Source organism: Sus scrofa, chromosome 1 (assembly GCF_054392235.1).
Source record: "Sus scrofa isolate SSC_HxYL_T2T_F1_AM1 chromosome 1, Sscrofa_HxYL_maternal_Yorkshire_Landrace_v2.0, whole genome shotgun sequence".
Taxonomy (NCBI): domain Eukaryota; kingdom Metazoa; phylum Chordata; class Mammalia; order Artiodactyla; family Suidae; genus Sus; species Sus scrofa.
The window spans coordinates 105,151,582-105,174,166 of NC_139383.1; the positions used below are offsets into that span (position 1 = coordinate 105,151,582).

General features: G+C 35.3%; 1 protein-coding gene and 1 pseudogene across 17 annotated transcripts in view; both read left to right on the top strand.

Annotated features, from left to right (window-relative positions):
• ARK2N (arkadia (RNF111) N-terminal like PKA signaling regulator 2N) overlaps positions 1-22,585 on the top strand; it is an 86,362-nt gene that overhangs the window by 37,246 nt on the left and 26,531 nt on the right. For 6 of the 16 annotated variants that reach the window (XR_014808240.1, XM_003121415.7, XM_084965048.1 and 3 more), the window contains exon 2: positions 792-1,576. Coding sequence is in view for 12 of the 16 variants with exons in the window: in XM_003121415.7 (XP_003121463.4) it covers positions 862-1,576 (715 nt within the window). In the remaining 4 variants the exon portion in view is untranslated. Of the gene's footprint in view, positions 1-791; positions 1,577-8,524; positions 15,026-20,194; positions 20,378-22,585 lie in introns of those variants that run through there. The other 10 variants (XM_003121416.7, XM_021092553.2, XM_021092546.2 and 7 more) reach the window with 4 other exon arrangements.
• LOC146406266 (uncharacterized) lies at positions 9,697-15,025 on the top strand (annotated as a pseudogene). The gene has a single exon (XR_014842791.1). The product of XR_014842791.1 is annotated as an uncharacterized LOC146406266 (transcript).

The following is a 22,585-nucleotide window of genomic DNA, read 5'->3' on the forward strand; positions in this document are numbered from 1 at the left end:
TCTATTTAAAACATATTAACTGTATCACAGTTTTGAGGATCCCTCTCTTGAACACTAAAGTTTTGTTAAAATTAAAAAAAATTTTTTTTTTATTTTTTTGCTTTTTAGGGCCTCACCTGCAGCATATGGAGATGCCCAGGATAGGAGTCGAATTGAAGCCAGAGCTGCTGGCCTACAGCACGGCAATGCCAGATCTGAGCCTTGTCTGCAACCCACACCACAGTTCATGGCAACGCCAGATCCTTAACCCACTGAGTGAGGCCAGGGATTGAACCCACAACCTCATGGTTCCTAGTTGGATTCGTTTCTGCTGTGCCACAACAGGAACTGCAAAAACTATGTTAAGCTATTTTTTTTTTTTTTTTTTTGACTGCCCCATGGCATATGGAGTTCCCAGGCTAGGGATCAGACCCCTTAACCCACTGTGAGGATCGAACCTGCATCCCATTGCTGCAGAAGCACCACAGATCTAGTAGCACCACAAAAATAACTCCTAAATAAAGTTTTAAAGTTGAAAATCCTTGTCTGGTTGCTTAGTTGCATGCTGGCCTTCCATGTCCAGTATTAGCAGTTAATATTGTACCATTTTTAGTACCTCTGTATGCCAGTATTTTGGTTGTCTTAAGTCTTTTGAATTTGACTGCTGTTCAAGTACATAGTAGATGCATATATTTTAAAGGCCCGTATGATGGTAACTTTTGCTACTCAGAAAGATAGGCATGTTGTATTGATTAAAAAATCTGCCATTTCTGTTTATTGATTTGTGTGTGTGTGTGTGTGTTTTTGTACAGGTTGGTTTCCTGTTGCATCATTGATATAGCTTCCTAGACTCTGCTCCATGATTTAAGTCAAAAGTCTGAAATGAAGATGGAGGAGGCAGTGGGAAAAGTTGAAGAACTCATTGAGTCTGAAGTCCCACCCAAAACTTCTCAACAGGAGACAGCTAAGGAGGAAGATGGATCTGTAGAACTGGACTCTCAAGTTCAGAAAGATGGTGTGGTGGATTCTGCAGTGCTTTCTTCAATGCCCTGCTTGTTGATGGAACTGAGAAGGGACTCTTCTGAGTCTCAGTTAGCATCCACAGAGAGTGACAAGCCAACAACTGGCCGAGTTTATGAGAGTGACTCCTCTAACCACTGCATGCTTTCCCCTTCCTCTAGTGGTCACCTGGCCGATTCAGATACATTGTCTTCTGCAGAGGAGAATGAACCCTCCCAGGCAGAAACAGCGGTGGAAGGAGACCCTTCCGGAGTGTCTGGTGCCACAGTTGGGCGCAAGTCTCGCCGGTCCCGATCTGAAAGTGAAACATCCACCATGGCTGCCAAGAAAAACCGGCAATCCAGTGATAAACAGAATGGCCGAGTTGCCAAGGTTAAAGGTCATCGGAGCCAAAAGCACAAGGAGAGAATCAGGCTACTGAGGCAGAAACGAGAGGCTGCTGCACGGAAGAAATATAACCTGTTGCAGGACAGTAGTACCAGTGATAGTGACCTGACTTGTGACTCAAGCACAAGCTCATCAGATGATGATGAAGAGGTTTCAGGGAGCAGCAAGACAATCACTGCAGAGATACCAGGTAGAGGATGTTTTTTAAACTGACTGTAGCGCGCCTGATGGCATTTCCCAGCTCTCAGGCTCAGTTAGATGAGTGACACTTGAAAAAAAATCCAAGAGACCTGCAGCTCTGTAAATTTGAAGACTGCAGTGTATTAACAAGACATGGCCAATTTGAAAAACCTGTTCTGAGGTTTCCAGTGCACTTTAGCACATCAGCAAAATAATAATAATAATAAACCCCAAAAAATAAAAGGTTAATGATAGGGACAAAATTATTTTTAAGTAATAGAATTTCTCCTAAGTCTTATTCTGTAACACATTACCTGAACTCCCATCATTGCCTTTTTAGCACTGCTTAGATTTAATACTCACTGTTCAGCATTATTACTAAGTACATTTTCCTCAGGAATAGGCACCTTGCTTTATTATATAGCCAGTGCACTTGAGCTTATGGTGTCTAAAATAACATATTTATCTTTTGTTCAAGGCTTCTAATACCTGTTCCTCCTATAATAGCAGTTTATGTGTCTCCCTGCCCCCCCATCCCATACAGTGCATGATGAGCTAGTTATCCTTGTTGCACATTTTTCTATTCTAAGTTGTCACTTGCACTGAAAGGAATGATTTTTGCAGAAGTTCCCCCTTAGCCCCCAGGTTTAAAAAGTTCAATAGAAATCTGCTTGTTCTATGTAGTTGCTGTCATGGCTCAGCGAAAACGAATCTCACTAGCATCCATGAGGACACAGGTTTGATCCCTGGCCTCACTCAGTGGGTTAAGGATCTGGCGTTGCCATGAGCTGAGGTGTAGGTCAAAGACATGGCTCAGATCCCGAGTTGCTGTGGCTTTGGTGTAGGCTGGCAGCTACAGCACCAGTTCGACCCCTAGTCTGGGAACCTCCATATGCCAAGGGTGCGGCCCTAAAAAGACAGAAAAAAAAAAAGAAAAAGGCAGGAAATCTGCTTATTCTAGCTCTCATTGGTATAAGGATCTGTAATTTGTCACATGTTCGACATACCTGCTTTCTCCATATTACCACATCTGGTACTGTTTACTGCGAAGGCAGTCTTGAGATTTCATAGTGGAAGAAAGATGAGGTCTGAGTGGTTCTTAATTGGGTGAATTCTCGTTATTGAAGAGAATCTTATAATTAGTAACATTCTGTAAATTACATGGCATTTAAAATCATGACAGCATTGTTTGTTGCTTTATTAAAGAAGGGGAAGTTTTGTCTTTCAAAGTTTTATAGGTAACTTTTTCATCCTAGTTTTCTGAAAAGTTTGTTTCTATACATGAGATAGCATATTGCTGATACATAAAGATACTTAAAAAAATCGCTGATTAATTAAACCTCTAGCTAACCAAACTTACAGAAACTCAGTGACACAATGATTTCATAGGTTCAAATTTTAATAAAAATACTACCCATATGGTATATTAAATGTGAGTTTTTAACAGTTGTTAGAAATGCTTAATGTTTTAATATCTGTTGAATTCCTTTGGTAGTTCCTTGTGTTAAAATTACCAGGGAGGGGATTTAATTGAAGCTCATCAGTTGACTGCATGTAAGAAGCAGACTTTGGGGTTGTCCTAAAGCAAGTTCTAGGTATATTTCATGTTTAAGAAAGCTTTATTAACGTTTATATAATTGTTTATGTGTTCTTAAGTTGTGTTCTGTTAATCAAGTCATGATGGATCTTTTGACATAGTGCTTAATTAATTCCACTCACTAAACAGATTTTTATGTAACTGCCCATATTCTGCCTTTTTATGGAAATGGAAAAGAAGGTGGGTGAACAGAATTCTTTTTGAAGGTGACCCCGTTGTAGAGGTGGCATAAGAAATATCTTCATGGACATTCTCCTCTTTTGGCTTACATAGGTTAGGTGATCGACTATCTTGATCAGTGTCTAAACTTCTAAAACACCAGTGGTCCATTTCTTGTCTGTTCTGAATGTATAATAACCAAAACACCAAAGTTAATTATCTGAAATTTTGTTTCCATTGTTCCCACCATTTAATAGTTTGTGGCTTTTGGAAATAGTTTTCTGTGGTAATCCTGGAGAAGCAAGTGGTAGGCAAGGTGCAGGGCCACTGTATATGACTGCCTAGGCTGCTCATGCAGTTTCAGAAGGTGCTGTTCACATGAGCAAGTATGAATGGCCTTTCCTGAAATTATGCAAAGCAGTGAAGATGGAACAGCTTAAGTTAAAATATTAGGAAGTTCATTTCAGTTGTCCATATTGTTAGCCCTGAAAAATTTTGACATTGTTCATTTTTTTATGCTGTAATAAATTGTAAAGAATAAATTAAATAAATGAAGTACAACTCCATGGACATTCAGGCGAACTCAAACCTAACAGAAAATCTCTTGGAGTTTGAAATTTGAATCCAGCTGTTTATACAGACTGGAAACCTTGAAAAGTAAAAACAGATTCTTGATTTACTCTTTCGTCAAGGGACAGCTAATTTAGTAATTCAGAAAATGTTCCCGGCTGCCAAATAATTGAACAATTAATGCATTTTCTTTTAAAGAGTAAAAATAATGCTGCAGACTTATATAGTGCATAGTGATGCTTAATAATTGAGTTTGATACCTGGAGAACAGTTAGTAATGAAGTGTTTTTTTGTTGTTGTTTTAGTTAACAGTTCACTGACAGGTGGCTTAGTGTCCATGCTAGTTCATTCTTTCCTTGATGCTTTTGAAACTATATTGATGTTTTAAGAATCTGTAGGTATCATATGAAGATAATTCTGGCAGTTCTTTCATTTGGGGGACTTAGAGATGGGCAAAAATAGGGTATTTTGTAGTGGATATTAATGTAAAAATACTATATAGTGGTGTTGAGTATTCAAAGCTTTGTATGCAGTGTCTCATTTATCTTTATAGATGATGTTTTTGTATGTTAATCACTCTTTGCAGTTTTATTATTAGAGCATTATTTCTTTGGAGTCAGGGGGTCAGTTTCTCTGTAAAATCACTTTGAGACTAGATATATAAATAAAGTCTGCTCTTGCAGGGAATTTTGATTTTAGTGAATATGAGTAATGGACATCAGACTTGATTCAATTTAAAAAATTATTTCTCTGAACAGGTCAACTTACACGCATCAGTATAGGTGGCCAGCAGGGAAAAGTTTGTCCAGTCTTTTTCACAAATATTTAGCATAGAATAAACCTCAGGGTGGCTTCGTTTTGTCTTGGCTATAATGACCTGCTTTTCTGTGCTTTAAGAGTCCACCATGTAAATACCCCCTCAGACTGAGGTTCTGAAAATAGTATGCACTTTGGCAGGCAAGGGTTAGTTGTCTTGGCTGGTTTGCATTTAGAAAATAAAATCTAATTGGTCTGTTTTAGAGAATGTTAGGGAGGACACCTGTCTAAGATCATCTGAATCCTTAACCCATGTGGCCAGGCTGGAGCAGCTCACTAGCATCACTGGCTCACCACGTACATTTATGCAGTGAAATTTATCCTCAGTTTTTCTGTGGTGGAGACTTCTGCTTGATCAATTAACTCTTACTTGGAAATGAAGAAAGTTTTTAAAATAGTAAGTCTTTTGTAGAAAATTCTGAAAATAGGAAAAATGTGAGGTAGAAGATTAAAATCATTCAGAGTCCTTTTGTTAACATTTAAGTAAATTGCCTTCCATAATATATAGCAAAAGTTATCATACTACATATTCGTCTTTCTTTCCCTCTGACATTGCATTTTGAGCATTTAACCAAAATAATATTCTCCCTAAAACCAGGTATGGATTTTGAATAATCTAGCTAACTGTAAAATAACTTGCCTAATGCTGGTTTTTTTGGGACTATTTTAGTTTTTGCCATCATGAGAAAGGATATGAACACTTTAAGGCTCTTGATACATACTGCAAATTACTTTTTAAGACTTGATTAAGTTTATTCCATCCAGGAGCTTGATTGAATATTCGTTGCATTATGTTCTTTTTATTGAGTGTTTATAAAAATGTTGCTGATTTGGTGGAAGAATTGTCTCAGTGTTAATTTGCTTTCCTTTGATCACTAGTGAAGTTGAAATTTGTATTCTTCTGGTGAATAGTCTATTCATTTTCTTTGCAGTTTTTCCCTCTTGCTGCACTTGTTTTTCTTACTGATTTGTGAGGGTTCCTAACCTATTGGGGATTGAATTACTCGAAATATCTTAATTTAAGCAGTGGGGACTCATGGTAGAAGAAATCTCAAACCTACATTGGAAATCCCACGACCTTTTTCCTGTATTGAATATGAAGTAACTAAAAGCCCCACGTCCCCAATTAAAACCTCTGTAATCTGATTGTATTTTGGTAGCTATTTAGGAGACGCACAAAATGGAGTAATTGGGTGAAAGCTGCCTGAACACAGTGATTAATAAATGCAAACAAAGCAGGTAATACCTGTGCAGTTTTCAGTCTGACTATATGTTAGAATCACTTGGGGAGCAAAGATTCCCCTCCAGACCGATGAAAATCAGAATCTCTGGGTCTGACCCAGGCATCACCAATTTCCCCCCAGCTTTTTTGGAATATAATTGAGCATAATATTGTGGAAGTCCAGGGTATACAACATGTTGATTTGATAAATGTATATATTACAAAATGATTAGCACAATAGGGATAGTTGACATGTCTGTCACTTCGTGTAGTTATAAATTGTGGGTGGGGAGGTTTTTAACAACTGTTCTCTTAGCAACTTCCAGATATACAATACAGTTATTTTTTAATTTTTGCAACACTGGTGGCATGCAGAAGTTCCCAGGCCAGGGATTGAACCCTGAGACAACAGTGACCCAGGCCCCCACACTGGCAGTGCTGGATCCTTAAACCACTATAGTATTATTAGCTATAGTCACCATGCTGTACTACATCCCCAGAATTTTCTCATCTTATAACTAGAAGTCTGTCCCCTTTGATCACCCTCACTCATCCTTGTTGCCCTCCCCACTCCCTACCGGACTACTCTGTGTCTCTGAGTTCAGTTTTCTTAGATTCTATATACAAGTTAGATCATACAGTATTCCTTCTCTGACTTATTTCACTTAGCATAAAGGCATCAGCAGTTTTAAGCTCCCCTGTGATGACAGTGAGCAGCCAAGCTGAGAACTACTCAGTTTAAGCAGTGACATGTTAAGCCTACCATAGCTAAAAATCATTGTGAAACTGGTAGTCTGCTTCAATTAAGTTGTGTTACTGGTTAATAGGTATCAAGTTCTGAACAGTAATAGAGTCTAGTTTTTAAAAATTTTATTAGGTATAAAAACTACTGCAAGTAAAAACATAATAAGTACTTTTAAGTTTTACTCCATCCATGTAAGTGATTATTTTAAAAAGCATGTGTTGTTTAAATATGGTTTTCTGTATGCTATAATGTCTGGATATGTTACCTAAAATTCAGAAGCTTTGAAATCTTAGTGGTGGGTATCCTTTGGCAATCTCTAATGTTAAACAGATATTATTTTCCACCTACTTTTCCTAACTTCCTAAAGTGAGTGCCTATAAAAACTGTGTATGCAAAAGCATAAGCTTGGCTTTTGATATGTCTTTCTCAAAGTAGGATCTATTTTAGTGTTAATAAAAGGACATATTATGTTTAAGGTGAGAATATGGTCCCCGTTTTTTTTAAAATGTATTTTTTAGAGCAGTTTTCTAGAGGTCCACAGTAAAATTGAGCAAAGGTACAGAGATTTTCCATTTATTCCTGTCCCTACGTCTGTACAGCCTCTTCCACTATCAATATCCCTATAGAATGGTATATTTGTTGTAATCGATGAACCTAGATTGACACATCATTATCACTCAGAGTCTGTAGTTTACAGTAGGGTTCACGCTTGGTGTTGTTCATTCTGTGGGTTTTGACAAATGTATAATTGGGTCTTCTTTTTAAGATTTCAAAATATTTTGCTTGTCAGTGTTTAATCCTAGTACTCATCTTTATGAGGCTGCAACTTATCTCGCTGTCTCTAGCATAAATATTCTCAACCATTTTTTAGAATTCAGCTTTTAAAGGCCCATTTTTCAATGTTTGTTGAAAAATAAACAGTGCCAGAATCTAAACATTAAAATAGCCATATGATTTCCTGTTGTATACACTAAAGTTTACCCAGCACTTATGATGGGGATAAACTGTTTAAAGAAAGTTTAGTGTTTTTTAAATTCCGTTTAGTCTTTCATATTACACTTTGGGGAAAGGTAAATCTTTCTTTTTTTTAATATATTTTATTTTTTTAAATTGTTATTTCCCCAATACAATTTTTTTCTACTGTACAGCATGGTGACCTAGTTACACATACATGTATGCATTCTTTTTTCCTCCCATTATCATGCTCCATCTAAATCTTTCTTGAGGAAGTTTACTTACAAGATTTTTTTAATGTGAAGAAAAGGGATGAAATGCAGTAATCAAGGAAAGAGGAATATGATGAAGTTTATAGGGAAAGTTGGTAACAATAAATTGAGACTTTTTTTTGCTAGGTGGAATTAGGCTAAAAATTTGTCCGATAGCCTTTTAGGCATTGAAAGAGGTGGCATAAACAATTCTCATTGTTTAGGAGAAACACTGCTTTTCCTGATACTGAGACCTGGGAATTTTTCTTTTGCATATTCATAAGAAAACACTATGAGATAAGTAAACTATATTTTCTGAAATGCCCTGGGGTGAATACAATAGAGCATTTCATAGGGTAAGTTCTTTTTTTTTGGCTGCACCCATGACATATGGAAGTTCCCAGGCTAAGGGTTGAATTGGAGCTGCAGCTGCCAGTCACAGCCACAGCCACAGCAGTGCAGGATCCTTAACCCACAGAGCGAGGCCAGGGATCAAACCCATGTCCTCATGGATACTAGTCTGGTTCATTACCTCTGAGCCATGACGGGAACTCCCATAGGGTAGTTCCTTATAAGACTTCATGATATAGATAGGTGGTGTAAGACCAAGATTGATTGATTTCGTCAATCATTTATTCATTCAGCAAATATTTGAACGCCCACTATGCAGCGTTGGGAATGCAACAGTGAATGAAAAGTCCCAGCCCTCACGAAGCTTAATCTTTTTTGAGGAGACAGATAAAGGAATTCATCATATGCTATCAGGTAGGAATATACACTATGAATAGTAAATAAAGCAGGATATAAGAGCTGAGTTAAAGATTGACTAGGAATGGGGTAGAAAAGCTGTTTTAGATAGTGTAGTCAAGAGTGGTCTGAGGAGGTAACATTTTTAATAGCTCTCTGAAGAAATGAAGAGTTCATAAATTTAATTTTATTAGAAACACAGAGTATATGGGACCAAAACTGATCTGGCCTAGTTTAAGAATAAGACAGTATATGTAGAGGAGCATATCCTAAACTAGAGTACTATGAAACCGCTGTTCTACTTGATATTAATAGCTGTACACTATTCACACATTTGGAAAGGGCTGGATTGTGTGGAAACGGATATTGCAAAACAACTCAGAGCCATTAGTGTGCTCTCTGGAGGGGTAAGGTTATGATTTGTAGCATACTTCAAGCTTAACCACAAAACTTTTTTTTGAGGCATACGTTATTAGCACCTTGCACAGACCAGGGTTTATAAAAAATTGACCAAGAGGCGTACATGGATTGTGCATATTGTTTATATGGTTTTCCATAAAGAAAATTTTTTAACTTAAAACAAGAGCATTTGATAAAAATCACTTAGCTGAGAATTATTATATACTGATTTCTCAACTGTCAAATTTAAAGTTGAAGTGTGAGAATATTCAAGGATACAGTGGTTTTCAGTCAAGGCTGTACATTAAAATCACCTGGGGAGCTTAAAACAAAACCTCTAGTGCCTGGGAGCCCAGCTAGGTTTTGGTTTCTGTTAAACCTGTCCAGGTTTTCATATTCAGCAAAGGTTGAAACTCACTGTTACAGATGAATAGTAACAGAAGATATAATCCCAGGCAGATGTAGTGAAGCTTTGAAAAATGGTAGTGTCATGTTGTTTTTCTCAGAATTACTTTTGTTTGATTAATAAGTGCGCCTTATCGATGCTATATCTACACGGCTGTTCTTAGTAATGCTTATGTCATTTTCCTGAATAAGCATGTCTTAATAAAAATACAATTTTCTGATTTAATGATGTTTTATCAAATGGCCTCAATGTCTTTAAAGCTGACTTCACTCGTGCTGGGGATCTGAAGGAGCGCCCAGGGAAATTCCAGGATTACCTGACAGGGGTTCTCTGTGTGATAGGAACTGCATAGGCAGTGTCCTAGAAGAGGCCATGAGCTGTTTTTCCGAGATGCAGAGGCAGACAGAGGAGACATTCTGAGTGTGGATGGAAAAGCTAACTCACCATGACACTTGCGAAGAAAACAAGCAGCTCCTGGAACCTAGAGAACTTAAAATGCAACTAGTTGGCCAAAGAATTTCCCCTATCACTCAATCAGGTGCTTACACGCAGATGCTTTATTCCCAAGAACTGCCACAGCAGTTTTAGTTCTTAACGTGACTTGTCAAAATGTTGACAGTATATTAGAATTCTCAAAGATGTACTACAGTTTTCTAGTTAACTTTGCTGAAAATGGGAATATTATAGAACAACCTTTAAATCTATCACAAAATTGTGTTAACTATCTGCTTTTTGAATTGTATAAGAAAGAATATGCTTTTGCCCGTTGTAAGTTTCTTTTCGTGGTGTTTTAAAAATTATAATAGTCAACAGTTTATTTTAAAAATTAGGTATGCAGAACCAAGTTTGAAAAATTTTAGCTTGAGTTTTGTTACATATGGTTGGAACATGGAACCATATTTATATGATAGTAGGAGTGATCCTCATCTTTATGCTTTTTTCATGCCAAAGATTTAAAGAGAGAAAATTTTAGTGAATCCAGATAGGTAAGTAGTTAATTCCTTGAGAGTCTCTTAGCATTTATTCTCTGCAAACACTGTTGACTCCCTTCTGATTCTAATGGGAGGAATAATGTAATTAATCTCTCTCTGGAGGTCATGAGTGAATGTATTGCATGAACATTTTTATATTATTCTTTCATATGTCATTTAATGAACTAATTTGTTGCTAGTCTTTGATGAATTATAATATTAAATAGCATTTGTATGCAGGAAGAATGAATTACTTTTTGAACAATTTAACACTCTGTACCTACTCTGCAAGATACTCTAGGGAAAGCAGCTTAGGCAGGAGTTTGAGTTCATCAGGAGAAAAACAGTATTTTTCATTGCCACATGGATGAATTTTTATTTTGAGCTTTAACTTAAAACTCAGTGCCTGAGCTACTAACCTGACAGACATCATCCAGTAAAGCTGTCTGATATTCTCATATAAAGGGTACCTCTGGAGGATACAGATGAAATGGTCACTCTATGAAGGGTATGTATTGAATGGATTTTTAAATTACTCACGACTAAGTGTATTAGCTAATGTACCACCAATTTAATTTTGTCTTCAAGCCCTAGACTGAAAATAAATGGCATTGTTAAAGGGCTCTTGGAGTGTGTCAAAGGGGAGAAAATAGCACAGCACTGGAAAGTTTTGCAATATGATAAATGTTTTTATGTGTGGCCTAGGATTGGGAAATACTAGTATTTATCTTTTCTGGAGAAATATTCTTGTTAAGAATATTTTGAGAAAAATATAAATCAGGAAGAAAATTTTTGATAGGAATATATAACTTTGCCAACAATAACTGCTCATTAAAAAATTCTACCTTCTGGATTTATGCTAAAAATTTAGTCTTTCCCTTCAAATTTATAACTTCTCAATATGAAAATGCTAATTATTTTCATATTTAATGAAGTTGCAGCTTTGGAAAAGATCTAATTCTGTATTTTGTAAGAGAAAAGAAAGGTGGTGTATTTGGAGTTTCATGTATAGTTGACACAAGAAAATAGGCAGTTTTTTTCACTAAATATGTACTTAGTTCTATACAGTCTGAGCTTGGTTGAATCCATGGATGTGGAACCACAGACTGTAAAGTTTTATGTAGTTATCCAGCTGTGCAGGGGGTGGGAGTCACAACCCTTCTGTTGTTCTAGGGTCAACTGCGTAAACAATAAAGACCTTTATTTTAGTTATTTATCAGTATAACTAGTCAGAAAAATTGTCACTGCTTTTAAAATTTAGTTTTATATTCAAATATTTACAACTTGTAAATTAACTGTAATAGTCAATTAATTTTGCTTTCCTAATTTTCAACTGAAAAATAACTGTTGTGGTTTTTGTTTTCTTTTTAGAACTTGATGTATGAGAATTGGAGGTTACCTTTGGGAAAATTATAACTGATGGGTTTTTCTCTGAAGTGATAGTGCAACCCTTGTAAACTACTTCAGCCAGTAATTCTTTTTTAAATTAAGTTTTATGTCAACAGGAAGAGCATGTTGGTTTTGGGTGACTGACAGATTTTTAACTAATCTGTAATTTTTACGGGAGGGTTGAGGTGTTTTCAGGAAAGTTTGTTCTGTCTTCAACTTCTCCCTGGGATCACAGAGTTTACTAGATGTGCACTTTCAGATATAAGCAAATGTTAATTTAATTATAGTATGTTAACATGATTGTTTCTCGATGCGTGTATAAACTGCTAGAAACACTTCACAGGTTTCTTTTTTGTTTCATGATTTTATATTAAGCATGTAGTGAATGCTTTTTACTTTTAAAGTAGAAAATATGAATTCATCTTTTAAGAATAACATATAGACATTATTCCTAGTATTGACTGGATATATTCTAATTCTCATTGTTAGATAATTGAGACTTTAAGAGAAAAATGTCAATGGGATGAAATTATCAAACATAGGTTTTAATAATTGACTCAAGGTAAAAATATTTTGACTATTTGAGAAGGTGTTAAACACAATAATTTTGAGAAGGCTTTTCTACATAAATTTGGATAACACTGTGGAAAGAGCTTTTGATAGAAAAGGAACACCATAATGTATTGATTTAGTTCATAGAATATATGTCAAAATATTAAAATTTACTGTAAAGTAGAATTTGACATTTTGTTGGTTTGGAGAGTTTAACCTTAAGAATAATTTTGTAGCAGAAACATATATACAAATTTTATCCTGATGTTCACTCTCTCACAGTGCCTTGAAAATGTGTTGCTGTCTTAAGGAGTGTTGTTTTGAAAATCAATAGTTTTTTTTTATATGAGTTGTGCTTTACAGTGACTGCACTGTTTTTGGATTGCACGATTAAAAAATTCCTTTCAGAAAAATTTGTCTTTGTATTATGGACATTTAAAGAAGTATTAAGTATTTGAAGCAGTTTTAGTGCTTTTTTAAAAACATGACTGCTGTTGTGGATTATTGAATTCTCTTTCACCAAGGCAAAGTCTGTGTTCCTAAGATTATAGTGCTTATATGTAACCATACCAGGAAGTGGGAATTATTTTTGGATTATGTGGTGGCATTTTTATATAGGTATTCGTTTAGAAGTGCCTGGTGGTTTTCACTTCATTTCCCTTTAATTCCCTTAATTTTCCTAAACTTCTAAGAATAAGGAATATAACCTGTTTCAACTTTTTTTGTAGTATATAAAGGACTAATGCTGAACAGAAACTTCTTTCAACCTATAATATTAATCTAGAGACATGGTTGAAATGCTTTTTATTTAAGAATATAATCCCATATCTGGATTTTGTCATCTCCCTAGTGTGAATATATGGAATTTAGTTGCTGGTATTTAAAGGGGTCACTAAAGGTAAATGTGTTTTTTGATAATCTGTCTGCAGCCTCTTTTCTTCCTAGTTTGTACACTTTTACTGTTCTAGGACATTAGATTCCTAATTATTTTAAGAGAATTTAACCAGCAGGTTAGACTTATCAGGTTATTTGAGCCACTTGTTAGGCAGTAACTTTCAATTATATTGCTGTGTACTTTGTGTGTATTATTAAAACTGAGTGTAGTAAGAGCTCAAGTAAAATTTTAATTTAGAATGTAATACAGAAAAATTAAAATTTTAAGACTTAATGTTTTCATGTTGAAATGAAGTGTTTTAAAAATTTTGTTCTATTTAGAATAAAGGATCTGTCATTTGGGGGCTCCAAGAGAAAAGCCTGGGTTTTTTGTTTGTTTGTTTTTGTTATCAAGTCAAATGAATAAGCCTAGTCTCAAGGGAGTATGTGTATACGTGTGCTCATGTATGTGTGCCCACCTACAGAGTTCTGAAATGACCAATTCTTTATTTTTAAGTAATGCTATAGTTGACAAATTGCTGGAGATAACTATGCAGTAGTCTACAGGGCTTTTAATGGATTCAGGTCATTAATATATCCATTCATTGCTTCCTAAATGTGTAAGAAAAAAAACAGTTGCCCATATACCAGCTAGGGCGATTAAATTAGAGGGGGGGGGAAGTTAATTTATTTCTTAGATTATCAAGTAAAGGTTTTGAGTGTCTTATTTGTTTCACTGGCAGACTGAGTCAAAGAATATATAGAAACTAGTTTATTTTGCTTCATTGCTTTTGTCATTCCTTATGGTTATGTATATTTAAAAACAGAAAGAGACCCTGGTCTCTGGGGCAAGGTATAGCTCAATTTAATTAGATTTATTGCTTAAAATTTGTATGCAAGCCAGAATATTAGAAATGAAATTATTTTAAATTGATTAAATCTGCTGTTAATTAGAGAAATGCTGTTGTGATTCCTTTTGTTAAGAAAACAAAGCATCCAGATTGATATTACTGAGAATTTTTATTTTTAATATACAGCTAAATTTGCCTAATGGTACAATTATGTGAAAGTTACAGGAAAGATGGTGAATAGATTTCATACTGTCATTATTTGTTTAGAATAACAAAGGCAAGTATTTTGCAGAAAGTGACTTTTTAAAGTAATTAAAGTAATAGCTTGTGTTGCATCTTCTCTTTGTATTATTTATATGTTACAGTGAGGACACAGTGAGAAAGATTTTGTGGAGTTCCACGTGTCAGAAAATACAGTATCAAAACAATTGCAGCAAATTTGTTAAGCTGAAATTTTATTATTAAATTCTCTATAAAATTGTTCTCAAAAAATAATTCTCAAAATCTCAACAAAATGGCATATATGCCCTCAATCATTGTACACAACAAAACTTGTCTTTTAAAGTTGTCTGGAGTGGTTGTATGAATACATTAATTGTAAACAAGATGAATAACTTCCTAGTACTGTCATTTTCATTTTTTTCTTCATTGCTATTTTTAATTTCTCTGAAGTTTTACACAGTGCAAACTGTTAGTTTACTAGTATTGAGTAGATCTTGTCATGTTAACTTAAATTACCACAACATAAAATAGAAGGCATTCTAAGAAATGAAAGAATAATCATCCATGAGGAAGGGTGTTTTTTGTTAACAAAGTCTTATTCATATTATAACTTTAAGATTTGGGAAGAATACTATCAAATTGTGATTTTTAGTTTTTATTGCATTTCTTTTAATCTTAACTCTGCATTTGAAATGTATCAACTAACCTAGATAAATAAAAATTTTTAAAAATAAATGTTTCTTGAGATTTATATAAAATTAATCTTACATCACCACCGAAAAAAAAAGAGAGAAATGTTTCTTGTTACTCTTTTTTGCATTAGGTGTACCTGAGTCAAGAAACTTGCTTTTCCATAATGAAATGAATGGCATTAGTTTGTAGGTGGTGTAACTAATAATAGTTTTTATATGATGTTTTTTGGATAATTTTCTGGTTTTTTTTTTTTTTGTAGTTGGTATGTTGAAAAAGGTTATAACAGAATACCAGTGTTAACATAAAAGGTGGGGATTATTATTTGTCCTTCCAAGTTAACCTATTAAAAATTGGGAAATATTTAGAAACTAGCAAAACTCAGACTACTTTACAGAATAATTTAAAAGCTGAAATGGATGTATCTCTAGCAGGGTACACAGACATGAGGATGTAGCTAAAGTCATAATCTAATTTTCATGTTCTTTTGTGTATGTGATTCAGATATTTTAGTTTTGTTCTCTATAGATCTCGATCCTCAAAGCAGTAAGTAGGTTGTGGAATTGTCCCTGAAATTCAAAGATAAATTGAAAAAATGGTGTCCTCTTCAAGTGCCTTGTTTACTGTGTTTAATCTTGAATATTTCCTTTTACCTCTTCTTTGGTACTTTCAGAGTTAACTCTTTATCAGTATCATAGGTAACTTTTCTGGGTGGACAGAATGACCTGTCATTTATTGGTATGATATACGAACAGACGTAACCCTTAAAGCTTTATTCCTACTTTGGAAACTGTCACATCTAAATTTTTAATAATTGAGATGAATATAATGGGAAAAATACAAAATAGACATTGATTCAGTTTTATTTTTAAAATGATTTACCTCCTAAACATAAGGTTTCAGTGCATATTGCTGCATTTCATTTTCATTTAGCACTGTCTTCTCAGACATTTTTCTTTTTACTAAAATAGCTTTATGATATTACTATAAAGATACAGAGTTTTTGGTATTTAAAAATTCTTTTCTAGAGATGGCACTTTTCTTTATAGATTTTTGTCTTTTGGCTAGATGTAATTATCTTTACCAAGACATACTTTGAAAATGACTTTATTCAGATTATTGTCTGTATATATGTATACACATATACTTCGATAGTAATAAAATATAGGATATATGTTCTCAAGTATTTTTTCTCATGTGCAAATATCAGTTTTCATCTTGGTAAATATTTAGGTGTGCATTGAAGAAGGAAATTTTTCTTGGGTAGGTTTTAACCAAGATGTAGATTCCCTTCTGCAACTCTTGAGGTTTGCCCCTTTCTCTCAATCCCTCAGGCCCACACTGAATTCCCTACACCTCTTTTCCTTATCTGCCCACCACACACATGCTCCTTCCTTTTAGACTCTTTAGGTGGGTAATATCTAAGAACTCTTCTTTTTGGTGTAATTTTTTTGAATCTCACTATCTGGATTGAGGTTGAGTGTGGTTTCACCCCCTCCCACTTTCTCTAGATGTAGATAATGGCATTGGACTTGGGCCCATTAATGACTGGGGCAACAACCTGTTCTAGGGTCCTTTGACAGCAAGACAGATTTTTTTTTTTCTTCCCCTAGTGAGGGATTTTGGGAGATTGGCTGTAGTAGAGAGGAGAGAAGGACTGTATCACCACAGCTCTGTGAAGAAACTGAGTCATACAGTTAAGAAGTAGGCAGAATTATAACCTGTATATTTGCTGTCAGAAATCTGTATAATTCTATACCTCCCCTGCTACTCCCAGTCCCAGTCTCATCCTTGCTATTCCCCATTCCCTCACTGCTGAGAACACCTGTAATTTATTCTGGTTTCACCTTGCTAGGACTCAAGTTTCTCACCTGTAAAGTGGGAGTGGTAAATTACATATAATCTTATTTTTAAAATTCTGTGCCTTTGTCAATTTTGAAAAGAGGGATTTGTCAGTGATAAACATAGTAAACGATGTTAGTATGTAACACAATAAAGGTTTTTTTTTGTTTTTGTGATTCAAATAGTTTCTGTGAGATGTGGAAGAGAACAACTTTTAGTTTTCTAAAAGAAAAACTAAACATTTTTTGACAAGGGTTAACATCACTGTATCAGGAGTGTGTATTGAACAGACTCATCTGTGCTGGTATTTGCAAAGTTAGAACCTGTTTATAGGCTAGGAGGTCAGTGAGAGAATACAAACCTATCTAGCATAAAATAGATGAATTGATGTTCATAAACATAGAGGATTGCTTGACCTTTTATTTTTCTTGCCTTGTAATGAGCAATAAAAATTTTTACAATATTTCAATCGGGAGGAGAAACAGCGCTTGGATTAACCACAGACCAAATAGGTATTAAATAATTGTGTTAAGTTTACCTTTATATAGAGACACTTTTAATGATCATAGAAAAATGAGTAAGTCCTTGGTATGAATTGATGTTTTAAGATTGACAGACACCAAATGGGAGAGTATGCAGTTGGGTAACCTCTATATTGTAGACATGGAATGTTTAGTGACTACATTTTAAGCTGGAAATGTTCCCATGTGTAATTTTATTTGAAGTGACTGTTTTGATGTTTTCGCAAGTCAGAATAATGGTAGTAACAAGTGCTATTGCTTTAACAGCACAGAGGAGCAATCAAGAAAGAGGGAGGGTAGTATCCTATGTTTATTCTATCCTGTAATGAATTGTTGGAGTCAGATTAGGAGTACAGCTGCTTCTCTTATTAATGTACTGAGTTTTTCTAGCTCCTCTTTAATGGTTTGATTTTTTTTTTTTTTTTTTTCCTTTAAGAGATTCTTACGTCAAAAGGATCTTACCTGTCTCTTTAATTCTGTTGTGGAGCAAGAATCGTGTTTTAAAAGAATATCACAAATTGTCCCCATCAGTTAGCTAATATTCACTTAGTGGTTCAAAGTCCAAAGCTCTGATGCTAAGTATTTTATGTATTTATTTTTTGATGCTAAGTACTTTAAACATACCTTATTTAATTTTAGTTTGATAATGAAAAGTGTAAGATGACCTTGGAACACAAGATCCGTAATTGTGGTTTCTTGTAGGAAGGCAGAGTTGGAAGGGCAACCTTTTCTTTGCTTTATTAAAGTACTGACTTGTCATTGTTTGAATATACTGGATATGAAAAATGACAGTGATAATTTATTTTAATTTTTAAGTTTAATTAAAATGTGAAAATATTACTGTCTTTGTTTATGATGAATACTAAATTTAAGCTAAGCTATAAGGTGTGCTGTTTGGAAATATGGAAGATACAAGATTGAAGCCAGATAACAAGCTTATGCTTGTATTTCCTACTGATGAAGACTTTCAGACAAGTTATTTACATGGGTAGGTGATGTTACTCTGCATGTACATATACACTTATACTTTTGCATGATTTTACATGTAGGAGTGGTACAATTTTGACTTGACTGTTGACCTGTTGCCTCAATTCGTTGGTTATGGGGGGTGGGGTGTGAGGACAAGAGGTTGTGAATGGTATTTGTGATATAAATTTTAAAATCACTAATTTTTTTCAAACACAAAGCACTTAATAAAGCCCTTTTGAAAACAGAACATTTGGTCAAATAGTCAATATTGTACTTGACCCTCATATCTTTGGCACCCAAATATTTGGACATCATACAGTATCTTGATTCCATAATAATCATTTTGAACTCTGACGAGAACTCCATAAATGATACAGCTTTCTTTTCTTTTTTAGAAAAGAAAAACCTCAAATGTGAACCAGTTTTTTTTTGCTATTTGAACTAAAATCCATTACCAACTGGATTCTCAGGCCACACTCTTGAATTTTATGAACTTGATTTACCCTTTTGGGGGAATTGAAAATTATTTTTAAGTAGCCAACTGAAATTGTCATGATCGTCAGAATTTCATATTGTGACATGTCTGTTCTTTATATAGTGGCACTTAACAACTCATTTGCTTTTATGTTTGGTCATTTTTTATTTTAAAAATGTTGCAACATAAACCTAAGGTTTGGGAACTCAGTTTTAAGGGATAAATATTCTAAGTGTGTCCCATGTTTTGTTTAGTAACAATTGACGCAGTAGATGTTTGTATTAAAATAGTAATCCTTGTGTTTTATTTTAATGATCCATTGGCATATGTATTCCTTCATAGTCAAGAGTTTCATAAAATAGGTGTGTTTAGTGTTAGTTTTTTGGATGATATTAAAAGATCCTTAAGGAGATAAATGATTTGCTTGTACTTCATAAATAGCTGTTGGGGAGCAGAAAAGAAACAGCATTTTATTCTAAAATGGTGGTAGTTATAAGGGATGTATTTCATACCTGATTGAAAACTTTTATTTTTGCTTTTTGCTAAAGCATTAGCATTTTAAAGCATGTATCTGTTCTACAAGCCTGAATATTGAATTATTTTAACAAGAATCACTGCAGTGTAATTACTTCAGAACTCAGCTGCCTTTTTCAGCTAGCTAATGTGATTTGGAGGCGGAGGGAATTTCTTCATTTTTTTCTACTTAGAATTTTAATATCTTCCTCTAAAATTACCCATAAGGTTGTCCTTGGAGTGTGAGCTGGTTATTTTTCTCAGGGAAAAGAAAATAGAAATATCCCTCAAAAGACATCCAAAGCAAAATTCTGAACATGGATTTTATGAGTATTTTTGTAGAATGTTATAAAAATGCATAACATCCTTAATATTATAAAAGGGCTTTACTGGAAATAGATGACACTCAAGTAGAGCTCCTAAAGTAGGGAAATATGTATTTGATTTTCTCTGAATCTACTGAGGATTTTTAGTATTAGCTAAGAGGAAGAACTAGATTCATTCTCTTAAATATGAGTTGAGTTTAATAGTTCACATCAGTTTTTTTTTCCTTTAAGAAGTTTCACTTTCTCTATAGAATCTTTCCCCTTGATCTTTTGCTCTTTAGGAGTATGGCAGGAATTCTGTGTAACTTCTGTTCAGTAAAGTCTTGTCTTTGTTCTTCATAACAGCACCCCTTTTCCTCCTTCCCAAATGTGTCACTCATCTTTGTAAGCTCAGGTTATCTCTTTCACTTTGACATCATGTACAAAATACTAGATTGAATAAAGTGCAGCTTTTCTGACCAGGTAGAATAACAAGATAAAAGCAACTGGCATTTAGGGGGCTCTTAGTTGCAGAAGTATTTTTCACCCCACAAGCTAGATACAAGTATACATTTTCTTTCCTCCCTAGATGGACCTCCAGTTGTAGCTCATTATGATTTGTCTGACACCAGCTCTGAGCCAGAAGTGGTAAATGTGGACAATTTACTGGCGGCTGCAGTAGTTCAAGAGCACAGTAATTCTGTAGGAGGCCAGGACACAGGAGCTACCTGGAGGACCAGCGGGCTTCTAGAGGAGCTGAATGCAGAGGCAGGTTGGTCTCCCTCCCCCTCTTCTCTGATGGTTTAATGTGCATGTGTCCCAGCAGCTATTTTCCTTGTATAGTGGACCCTGCTGAGAAGAGCAGGTGAATAGAGACATCTGGCATTAGATGATTGTGGCTCTTCAGGGTCCCCTTTATAACTGAAAAGATTTGGGTAGCATGTCATTCGTCTTTCCTAATCAGAAGAAAGCAAACGTGAGAATATCTAAGACGGTAACTGTGGCTATAGGTAGATTTCAGTAGACATATTTCTTAAGTTAAAAATGCCTAACATATGTAAAAACTACCCAGATGACCTAATACTGCCTGCTGCTCCCATTCCCCCTTGTTAAGTGCTTTCGCTCACTTGACTCTGCACAGCCACCTTACTGTTTGGGGTGGGAACCACTTCACTTTGCCCTGTAGAGTTGTTCAGTACAGTGCTGCACTCTTGTCTTCTGCCTCTTGGTATGCAGTGTCCCTGTTAATTCCTCTGCAGTAATTACTTATTTTGTCTTTTCCAAGCCCTTTCTTTCAGTTGCTGTCTTTTTTATCTCAGGAAAATCTCTCTCCCTGTTTTACATTGTGTTTATTTTGGTTCTGAGATGATTCTTAAGAGTGATATTTGCTCTCTAAGAATGTCATTGCTGTTACTTTTGAAAACCTTGCACAGTGCCTCCGAGTCTCCTTTACAATGTTCCTCAAAACTTTCTTCTGGAGTTCCCTTCGTGGTGCAGCAGAAATGAATCCGACTAGGAACCATGAGGTTGTGGGTTTGATCCCTGGCCTCGCTCAGTGGGTTAAGGATCCATTGTTACCCTGAGCTGTGGTGTAGGTCACAGATGTGGCTTGGATCTGGCGTTGCTGTGGCTGTGGTGTAGGCTGGTGGCGACAGCTCCGATTAGACCCCTAGCCTGGGAACGTCCATATATCCGAGGGTGTGGCCCTAAAAAGACAAAAAACCCAAAACTTTCTTCTAACATTCCTTCTAATTTAAACACTTTTGCTAAAAGCACTAGTATTTAAGAAATGGAGGTGATTGAGAGATTGCTTATGTAGTATGTATTTGTTACTTTAGTGTTACAGAGGGATTATAGTTTTCTAGTTAAATTTTGAATTACATTGGCCTAATTACCATCTAAAATATGATTTTTATGGGAAGTGAGTTTTGTATTATAAAAATAACAATGGGCAGGTGTTCCTTTTGTGGCTTAGGGGGTTACCCAAGTAGTGTCCATGAGAATGTGGGTTTGATCCCTGGCTCCACTTAGTGGGTTAAGGATCTGGCGTTGCTGTGAGCTGTGGTGTAGGTCACAGGCACAGCTTGTGCTTGGCGTTGCCTTAGCTGTGGTGTAGGCCTGCAGCTGCAGTTCCAACTTTACCCCTAAACTGGGAACTTTCATATGCCATGGGTGTGGCCCTAAAAAAGACAGAATAAAGAAATAAAATAATTAAAAAATAAAAAATATCAGTGGGTTATTGTTTAGGACTTTTTTATATTGAATTTTTTTGGAAATGAAAGAGGTGACAGAACTCCACAGATCATTATTGATTGGAACTAAATAAAAAAGTTTCTCTTGGAAGTTCCTGCTGTAGTGCAGTGGGTTAAGGATCCAGCATTGCTGCAGCTGTGGTGTAGGTTGCAGCTACGGCTTGGATTTGATCCCTGGCTTGGGAACATATGCCGCAGGTGCAGCCAAAAAAAAAAGAAAAAAGAAGTTTCTCTTATTTGTTGAGCTTCTGATTAGGTTATTGTGGCTGATTTTGGAATAGGACCTGGATTTAGTTTTAACTGTATTGTGACTGGTAGCTACCTATTTAATTTGATTAAAACTGGACTTCAGTTTTTATGTGTATAAATACTTGCTTTGCTCAACAAGGGTCTTTTAAGTATTTATTAATATGTACAATTACTTTGAAAAGAAGTAGTATCAAAGGAGAGTTGTTTGACTACATTTTGTGGAATATGTGTTTCTAAATTATATAATTTGCTCCATATAATGGATAGTTTATCTTCTGTTTTCATCCATTGATGATTAAGTAATCCTTTCTGCTTCAGTTTTTTTTTTTTTTTTTTTATGTCTTTTTGGTCTGTTGTTGTTGTTGTTGTTGTTGTTGCTGCTATTTCTTGGGCCGCTCCCGCGGCATATGGAGGTTCCCAGGCTAGGGGTCGAATCGGAGCTGTAGCCACCGGCCTACGCCAGAGCCACAGCAACGTGG